Source organism: Sprattus sprattus, assembly GCF_963457725.1.
Source record: "Sprattus sprattus genome assembly, chromosome: 20".
Taxonomy (NCBI): domain Eukaryota; kingdom Metazoa; phylum Chordata; class Actinopteri; order Clupeiformes; family Clupeidae; genus Sprattus; species Sprattus sprattus.
The window spans coordinates 10,156,745-10,167,320 of NC_137918.1; the positions used below are offsets into that span (position 1 = coordinate 10,156,745).

The 10,576-nt window shown below is 42.0% G+C and overlaps 1 protein-coding gene across 1 annotated transcript; it reads left to right on the forward strand.

Moving 5' to 3' along the window:
* Positions 1 to 2,831: 2,831 nt before the first annotated feature.
* On the forward strand, positions 2,832 to 7,145 carry LOC308381571 (delta-like protein B; the record flags this gene model as incomplete). Its single annotated transcript, XM_080859166.1, has 7 exons — positions 2,832 to 2,951; positions 3,319 to 3,558; positions 3,673 to 3,730; positions 3,856 to 4,116; positions 4,846 to 5,207; positions 5,353 to 5,569; positions 6,439 to 7,145. The coding sequence occupies 7 exons, from the start codon at positions 2,832 to 2,834 to the stop codon at positions 7,143 to 7,145; spliced, it is 1,965 nt and encodes a 654-aa protein (XP_080715292.1).
* Between the last annotated feature and the right edge of the window lie 3,431 nt (positions 7,146 to 10,576).

Genomic DNA, 10,576 nt, shown 5'->3' on the forward strand with positions numbered 1-10,576 from the left:
CATACTACTTTCTAAACACCATACTATTTTCTAAACACCATACTATTATCAGGATGAACATATAATTGAGATATTTAATTCTACGTGGAAATAACAACTAAATAGCAGGTTGACTAGGGAGAACAACTACCATGTACCTCAGCCAATTAATGTACCAGTGGCCACGTGTTACACCACAAACACTATTAGGGAGTTTATTTTGATGACAACAAAAGCTAGAAAGCCATCACCTCTATACGTAGAGTTTCCTAGAAGTGAAAAGCACTGAATAGCCCTCTCAGTTGCCTGATAATTCCTTTAATAATAGTCTACGAAAATGGAAATTTACAAGTGGCTACACAGCCTGCTGTCTCCTCTTTGTGTGTTTTATTGCAGTAGATGCCTCGGTCAGTCCCAGTGCCTGATTTGTGAGCACAGGGAGGAGCACTGTAATCAGAGAGGGACACGCAGGAGAAAGAAGGGCAAAATCACGCAGGTCAAAATAATAAAGAAGGAACGCTTCTTTCAGGGAAGCATATCACATTCACAGCTCATTTTTCAAACGGTAGCACTTGTCTTTTCACATAAAGGAGTTTTCAGCATGTTTGTTTATAAAGTTGTGGAGAGTTATGTGACCGGTGTGTTTTACTTGTTCTGCTTTGCTGCCCTTTTTTTTTTAAGTTGACGGCGCAGTGACAAAGTCACAGAATGTATGCATGTATGTGGGTGCAGCAATGAAGACCAAATACCTCTGTGGACCACAGCATTGTTTTAGTTCCAATAATCTACTGCAATTAACTTGTAACTTTGCCAGATCACTTTGTATAGTTTTCCGGTTCGAGCAAAGTCTTTGTTATAGTCTCTTTTGAATGGTAAGTCATAAGTGTGCGTGCCTCTGCGTGGGGGTGTGCGCTCCACACATAAGCCTCACAGACGGGTGCATAATGAAGGTGGTCACTGCTTCTCATGCCCTGCAATACGCCCGGTCACCCCCATAGGGACCCTTCAGCTCCCTGTGACAAATCAGATATACTGTCCATCTGCCAACCCAATATGGCCGCAGATCAATACATACCGTAGGACATTGCTACTCAGTAAAAATAAGAAGATGAAGGTTTGCTCAAAAGAAACTAAAAAAATGAGCTCTATACAGATTTCAAGAACAAGATTAGATAAGAAAAATTTAAAAAGAAAAGAAGTGCAGGAATGTTTGTGGACATAAACATCATATAATCATATACTATATATATAGATTGTAAAAGAAGACCTAAACGAATTTTGGCTTCAGCAAACCATGTAGTGAAAACAAAGTATATGTTTTCTCTATATACAAAAAACAAGGGGAAGAATCCCTTTCTACACAGCACTTGTGATTTAATCAGAGGGTGGGGCGGGGTGGGGTGGGGCACCCACGGCCCGTGGTGGCACACTTCAGTGATTACAATGACAATAGCCTTCATGAAAGACGCGAGCCTGCCTCTTCCACACACCACATGTTGCCCTGAACACACACAGACAACTGTGTGTCTGAGTGTGTGTGTGTGTGTGTGTGTGTGTGTGTGTGTGTGTGTGTGTGTGTGTGTGTGTCTGAGTGTGTGTGTGTGTGTGTGTGTGTGTGTGTGTGTGTGTGTGTGTGTGTGTGTGTGTGTGTGTGTGTGTGTGTGTGTGTGTGTGTGTGCGTGTGCGTGTGTGTGCGCGCATGTGTGTCTGAGTGTGTGTGTGTATGTGTATGTGAGAGAGAGAGCGCGCGTATATGTATGTGCATGTGTGTGTGTGTGTGTGTGTGTGTGTGTGTGTCTGTGTGTGCGTATAGTTTAGGAGTATAAGGACCCTAAAAAGTCTTGCACAGTCTCTAACCAGATAACATTTCTACTCAAGCAGTATCTGTGTCTGTGTTACATTAGTGATATATTGCAAAAGTCAGGTTCAGACAGACAATAGCTCACCCGGTGTATTTATACATTATCATACAGCTGTTGGCAAGAGGCTGAACAAAGACGATTACCATGATTTCCCTGAGTCAGCAATGACAACCCCCCGCAGGCCACAGCCACACAAAGGCAGCAAGAAACACATGAAGCTAGAGGAAGGGATGTTTGTCATCAAATAGTATCTACATTAGCTGCACTGCAATAGATATAACCACTACAAGCTATAGCTAGAAGCTATAGTCAGTTAACATTTGTGCAAAAAGGCTTACACTGTGCACCAAATGTCACAACAATGATCACTCAGCAGACTCATGTTTGTTTTATGGAAGTTTATTATTATAGAAATATGCCTTTTTGAGTTGATGACTTGATAACAACAAATTGCTCCATCAACTTGATATATTTCTCTTCTACGGCATTTACTTAAATTAAAATTAATTCATTCACTTTAAGTACAAAAAGTAAAAGTCCTTACTTTTAGTTACAATTTTACTCTTTTAGTTACAACTTTTAGTTGCACAATCTAGGCATATCTGAACAAAATTAAGAGAACAGCATTATAGTCAAGAAAAGAGATCCAGATGATTATTCATATCGAAACATAGGACAGGGTTTTTATCTACTAGTGTTTAAAATATGTCATTAGGTCTACAATGACTTCAACCTTTATCTTATTAAGAAAACAAATCAGAAAGACTACAGACATACATACTAAATCATTCTGTTGTGACTATCCTCAAAACAACTAAGTGGCTCAAACAAATACCCGCATCTTATTTTCATATCAATCTTGCCATCTATCTAGTGTGTTTGTGTGTGTGTGTGTGTGTGTGTGTGTGTACGTGTGTGGGGGGGCTGTGCGTGCACGCGTTTGCGTGTGTAGGCTTGTACAATAGCTCGAGATGGACAACAAAGAACGTGATGGCTGATGTCAAGAATGCACTCCATATGGCTTCTCCACCTGTCGCTGTCCCGCCCTCTGACGCTTGGCCAGATGCATCTGCATCTGCCGTATTTAACCAGCCTCCAGAGTTGTGCACGGTAGTAGAGACGCAGTGAACTCAAGGACATTGTCCAAGTTTCTTTAGATTATACGGACGTGGCTGACGCCACTCCAGTTTTTAGGATAGAAATAATTAAGTCTAGCTTTAGAAGTACTTTTACGTATGTATCTATAATTGTTTTTCCCCCGACCCACCGGATACTTTCTCCTCACTTTCCAAATTGCAAAACGGGGCTTTACAGCCTACACAATGGATTATCTCAGATGTCTTTTAACTGTATCGCTGGTTCAGATGGTAAGTATCATTTCTGCAGTGTTAAATACATGTATTATAGATGCAACGAGACCTAGCCTATAACTTATACGATTGAAACATCCCCTGATATGTGTCTCTAAACTTCACAGGTAGCGTCGTCTGGGCTGTTTGAGTTGAAAATCCATTCATTCACCACAAGCCGACGTTATTGCAGACGGTCGAGAGAATGTAACATTTTTTTCCGAATTTGCTTGAAACATGCCGAAGATGTTATATCTCCCGAACCGCCATGCACTTTTGGAACAGGACAAACTAATATTCTAAATGCTGATCAAAGCTCAATTGCGAACAGTGTGCCCATACGAGTGCCTTTCCATTTCAAGTGGCCGGTAAATTTCATTTTATATCTTTAAAGGGGGAGGGGGACACTCTCTTTTTACTTACAGTACACCTAAACGATCAAATATATGTTAATGTATGTCTATATATCTTCTTTTATTTAGGGAACATTTTCTCTCATAATTGAAGCATGGAACGCCGAATCCACTACTGATAACACAGGTACCCTATTTGTCCAATTCAGGATATTTGTGAATTGCCATTAAGGCAATGTGTTAAACATTTCAATTCAACCACACATTGTCTAATTCAATATTCAATTTCCATTTACTCTTTTTTCATTACAGAAAATCAGAATAATCTTATCAGCCGTTTAGCAACCAGAAGAAGATTGGCAATAGGTGAGAACTGGTCCCAAGATATCCACTATGGTGAACAGAGTGAGTTGCGATACTCCTACCACGTCTCCTGTGATGACAACTACCATGGCGAAGATTGCGCCGATTATTGCAGACCTCGTGATGATACTTTAGGCCACTACACGTGTGATGATGAAACTGGATCCAAGGAGTGCCTGGTGGGATGGAAGGGCCCATACTGCTCTGAGCGTAAGTGTTTTGTCCACTTCTAACTGGTTGCTAAGGTCGAATTGTATTTCAGAAGTAGAGAAGAACTCTAGGTTTTCTGGAGGACCAATTCATGTTTGTTCTTTGCATCAAACAAGCAGCTGTACAAACAACAAATCATTGTTTTTGTTGTATGTATTTGTTGCCTGTGAGTTGCTTCTCTGCAATTCTTTAATTATAGTGTCATTATCACAAACACCATAGACATATAAAACATATAAACACTGTGGACCATTGCGAATGCTTTAAACATCTCTCAGTCTCTCTCCTTCTCTCTCTCTCTCTCTCTCTCTCTATATATATAGATATATATATATAAAGAGATAGATAGATAGATGTATAGATATATATATGTGTGTGTGTGTGAGTGTGTGTGTGTGTTCAACTGCCTTCCTGCTCCCCCAGCTCCCTTTGTCTGGGAGGGACAATAGAAGGAGCAGACATCAGCCCTAAGAGACACATGTTGAGGCTGAGGCGGAGGAGCGTAGACAAAGGATTGCATTAGTTACCTCTGTGTGCTCACCAGCTGCTGCCCGCACACTTAACTCAGCTATTGATCTGCAGAGGCAGGGGGTACGGCTGGGGAAGTGTGTGTGTGTGTGTGTGTGAGTGGGCGAGACAGAAATATTGGAATTCCCTTTGTAACCCCAGCTCTCCTCTGCTATTTGTCACCCCCCCTCCCTCTCCATCCCCACCCCTTCTTCACCACAGCCATCTGCTCATCTGACTGCAGCGAGACACATGGCTACTGCGAGGCCCCTGGGGACTGCAAGTGCCGCTTGGGGTGGCAGGGGCCCGGCTGCAATGAGTGTGTGCGGTACCCAGGCTGCCTCCATGGAACATGCAGTCAGCCATGGCAGTGCATCTGCAAGGAAGGCTGGGGAGGGCTGTTCTGCAATCAGGACCTGAACTACTGCACCAACCACAAGCCATGCGCCAATGGGGCCACCTGCACCAACACAGGCCAGGGCAGTTACACGTGCACCTGCCGGCCAGGATTCGGGGGCACCAACTGCGAACTGGAGATCAACGAGTGTGACTGCAACCCATGCAAGAACGGCGGCAGCTGCAACGTGCGTCAACATCTTAAATCTTTAATGTTTTAAAACTAGGATTACTATAAGCAAAATTCGATACGATGTTATATAATTATAATTATTTTTGCGAATATCGTCCATGAAACAAGGTTATAATAAATGTTTTTCTCTCCCCATGTAGGACCTAGAGAATGACTACTCGTGCACCTGCCCTCAGGGTTTTTACGGTAAAAACTGCGAGATCATTGCTATGACTTGCGCCGACGACCCTTGCTTCAATGGTGGCACCTGTATGGAAAAGCAGTCAGGAGGTTATTCGTGCCAATGCCTCCAAGGCTTTACCGGCTCCAACTGTGAGAAGAGACTTGATCGTTGCGGCCACAAGCCCTGTGCCAATGGTAGGTTTGCTAACTGAAAAATCATCTTTAGGACTAGATTTGTGAATTTGCGCGAGAACTGCTTATAAAGAATGATAGTTCGGCTAACCAGATGGGAGTGTTCAAAATGAGGCTCTGCAACACACACAGGATTTCACACACACACAATCTCTCTTTTTCTCTTTCTCTTTCTCTTTCTCTCTCTCTCTCTCTCACTCACACACACACACACACACGCGCGCACACACACACACACACACACACACACACACACACACACACACACACACACACACACACACACACACACACACACACACTTGCACACAGGGGCCTTAAAGGGGGGCAGACACAAAGAAGTGTGTTGGGGTCATATTGGAGGGCTCCTTTTTTTTTGTTCTCACACCATTTGGGAGTTTTCATTCAGTTGACCAGAACTGGCATAACAATGCTCCACAGAAACATGGCACTTAAAACAGGAACACTTTTTGAACATCTGAATTACTCCCTCAGTATAAGCTAATGAATAGTCATGTATTTTGCCAGACCAATACCAATATGTTTGGTTGTTTCAGAGAATAAGAGCCATCAATATGGCTGTCTTCAGTGGTAGGAATTGGTGTTAAGTCTAGTCATTTGGTATTAAGCGACAGTAGTTAATACATCATCAAAATTGCTTGTATCAGTCATGGGGTTTATCAATAAATTACCCATTAATCTATATCTGCAGGGATTCACTCTGAACGCCTTGAAATACTACACTAAATTAAAACATTGAATTGACCTTTTTCAATGTTCTTAGTAGTTATTGTATCACGGTTTAGTGTTTGCATGGTGATGGTTGACTAATTTCACAAATGTGTAATCATTATGGCTCTGTTTTCCTTCAGGGGGCGACTGTGTAGATTTGGGCCAGAGTGTCCTCTGTCGTTGTCGTCCAGGCTTCACCGGACCCGACTGTACCACCAACGTGGATGACTGTGCTCCAGTCCCCTGCTACAACGCTGGCACATGTATTGATGGTGTCAATGACTATACATGCAGATGCACATTGGGTTTCTCCGGCAAGAATTGCAGCACTCGTGCCGATGCCTGCTTGGTGCATCAGTGTCAGAATGGAGGCACGTGTTATACCCACTTCAGTGGTCCTGTCTGCCAGTGTCCCCCAGGTTTCATGGGCCCTAGCTGCGAGTTCCCAGTGCGCCCAAGCTTTGAGAGGGCCTACTGGAGAAGTCCTCCATCCTCTGGACTCTCCCCAGCGGCTCTGGCCACTTCGATCATCCTGGGCATTATGGCCTTCGGCCTGGCTGTCTGTGCGGTGATTCTGCATCGTCGAAAAAGGGTCAGGCAGATCAAGAGGCAGCAGCTTTGCGACTCGGTCTTTAACGATCTGGAGACAGAAACCGCCAACAGCCTTGTCTCCAGCTATCCAGATGAGAGGGGGAACTTTCTTGGGCTGATTGGAGGTGGCAGCAGCCATGGGAAGATGAGCAATAACGATGGCCGACTCAGCCTCTCCCTGTGCCCCGGTATGTCCGACAGAGCTGGACCTGAGTTCATATGGAGCGGCGCACCAGTTGGAATGGGACTAAGATGAGAGTTCTTGAACTGTTAGTCAAGGATTCATCCATACAGACACAAACCCATGGATGCCAAGCAAGGCATGCTATATCCACTCATGCTAGCTCACAGTTCACGACTGCAGCATGACTAGCATGGCAGGCAGGAGGACCAAGTCGACAAACATTAGATTGCAGCTTTTTCTGAACTTCACCAACCAGGTATAGGTTGACACTTACTGTATCTGGACTTTGTTTCCGTAGCACTATTCTGATCACAATCAAGTAGGACTTGGACAGTCCTCAACATCTACAGTGATCACCAGCCAATGACTGTATGAAAGTGACATTGTTTTGGATGTTTAATTGCTTAACCATTTCATGTATAAAGGTTGGGAAGGTGATGATCTTCTGTGACCTATCCTTTTGTAATAGTAAATTAACATCATGTAACGGAAATATTTTCGTCATACTGAAACTGAAAGTAATTTTTTTAACGTTTTAAGAGAGCCCTGGGGAATCTTTATTTATTAAGTTAGATTTATTCTATATGATTTATCCATCACATTTACGTTCAAATTACTTACTTAAGTCTTCGTTTATGTTTTGCCCAAAGATTTGATTTGGTACAGTTGTTTTGTGCACAGAATTTCTATTAATTTATTCCTATGTTTTATCATTTGTACATTGTGTATGTCTATTGACGTGACCATCATATGTTGTTCTTCAGCGAATCATTGTAGTGGGTGTGCATTTATAAAGTCTGTCCCCACTAGATCATCCACTTTAAAAAAAAAAAAGGAAAAACACTGCAGATTATGGTGTGGCCTTTTTATTGCATGTCATAGATGTGAAGCTCCACTCATACATAGCACCCCTAGTGTTATGCCTGTGTTCTTCAAGGACATCGATGGGCTATATGTTGAAGATTTTAATTGGCCATATTTTTTAAGTTAATTTAGGTCTCCCTCATTTTCCCTTTTGCTCTGCCATCACCCGAGACTAGTCTGAGACTGGTGGATTGTTAATTGTGGCCACCCCTCCTTTCCCTCCTTGGTGTGTCACACGATACTTTGAAGTCATGCATAATTATTTATTTATTTATATGTGTTTATTTGTTGAATTATTTAAAGTGTACTCCAGGCAGACTCCATTGTCTCCTATAGGAGGCAGCTGTAAAAGTACAGTAAATGTCACAAAGGCTGCTACAGCTGATGGGCCCGTCTCCTATTAAGCTAATGTTGTCTGGCTCTTTGTTATCGACTATTCACTTCGGCAGAGTTGGGACCAACCAAGCCTTGCCACATGAAACTCTTATTTACTGTGTTGTGAGTGCACTTTGGCTGTACTGAGAAGCCAGTCTCACAAGTTGATTGAGATAACATGTTATATGGTAATAACCCTTCCATCAAGTAGCCAAAATCCTGAGGTATAAACACCGTACAAAACACAGCAGGACCTCGTACATTAGGCAGGGCATACAACAAAGGGTATAGAAAGGTAGTTATACATTTTACAGTATACATCTGGGGACACCCAAGGGGTAGTTTTTAATTCAAGTGAAATTAACTGACATTTACACTGACAAACTGACAAAACCTACCATATACCACCCATTACCTTCAGTCAGCTAGTCACTATAAGAACAGAACTAATGTATGAACTAACTAAACTAACAGAACTAACATGAACTAACAGAACTAAATGTATGCTATGGTAGCTAAGCTCAGGGGGTATCCTTTCTTTTAAGTTTTTTAGGTTGGGAAAGGTTGTTGGAGGTGTCAAAAAACCAAAGCACGATCCTTTGATTGGTAGAGTGAGGTTTAGATATATATATAAAAATTAGTGTTTGTAGTGATTGTATCCATTTTAAACAAGGAAATATTAGTGTTGAGTTGGTTCTTGTATGCACTATACACTGATAACACATCCTTTGGCTCTACAAATAGGGGAAATTCTGTCTGTTAAGGTTGATAACATAGCTGTATTCATGAAAGAAAGACAAATTATTTTACATTTTCTAAACTCTCCTCATCCCTCCACCTCCTTAAAGAACAACTGCCCTTTCATTACTAAAAAAGCCATCATTGCCCAACTTTCTGAACAACTCAGACATAGTCATACCAATGACACAAAAACAAGTTGCACAAATGTGAATAAAACAAAAGCATACAAATATGTTCATCCTTCCTAAGCCTATACCTTACAGGCTAAGTTATCTGTATCTGTTTTTAAAAATTCAAAGGAATGAAGCCAACTTCATGTATTAATTGACGTTGTATTGTCAATTTAAGATATTTGGTTTAGGCCATATCAGGTGAACCTGAGACTATGCCCATTTAATGTTGCACTTAACCAAATGGAGCTGTGTCTCTGTTGAGTTTAGGTGTGCAATTAGTCAAGATATTTTTGAGGAATGGCAGACCAGATGATACTCTAAAGTTACTGTACATCTGAAGAAGGATAGACTCAAACGGACAGTATGGGTTAATCATTTTTTGACAACTATAGAATAAACCACACACTCACCGTTGGACCACATTTGGAACTTGTTTTTAGCAGTCTTTTTAAACGTCTAGAGCACAGCAGCAACTTTCAGGGCAGTGGGACCTACCCGTTGGACCCAGCCCACATTGACACACTGCCCTCTTTGCGGCAAGTGAAACAACGGAGAAATAGCATCAAGAGAACTTCTAATGCTCCACCAACCCCCCATCACCCTCCGCAGTGTCTTTTGCAGGCAGACAACCGCTATCTGAAAGTGATCAAAACTGCCGTCCATGAACTTCCCAAGTGATGATCATTTCACCAAAAGTGCAAGGGGAAAGGGCCAAAGCCACATCCCAAGAAGAGCAAGCCTTCGGATGAAGGAGGGGCCATGCACCATCTGCCACCATGGGGACAGAGACAATCCCAAAAGCACAGGGGAGTAGTTTTCCTGTGCACTCTGTAGCCTTCGGCATCATAAACCATGCAGTAGACAATGGCAAGGACTGTTTGTTCCCTGAGGACCCCACATTTGAATAGAATGGAGAACCTAAATGAATAACTGAATGAAATTAACTTTAGTTGATTAAAAAATACAATTCTAATAAAATGTTTTTTCCATTATTTAAATGAATTAACACTGTAGATCCATTAATCCTGTTACCAAATTGTTAGTGAAATAAGTCAGTTGTAGCACTCACAATGCATTTTGTGATACAATTCACAAAATGCATTGTGTGTCCAAAAAAATGTGGTAGCTATGCAACTTCTGTGAACGTTTATATCATAAGACACTGGCTAGTGAAGCGATTGATTTTTGCATTTAATATGATTCACTAGGTGACGCTACTCCACAGTCCTAATGAGCTAGATAGAGGCCAACTTGCCATAATTGTTTTTTCAATTTTTGGTGAAACCATTGTCGATCTATTCCCTAAAAAAAGTGCTTTGTGCCTATACCTCACTTCAAGGGACGCTAGTA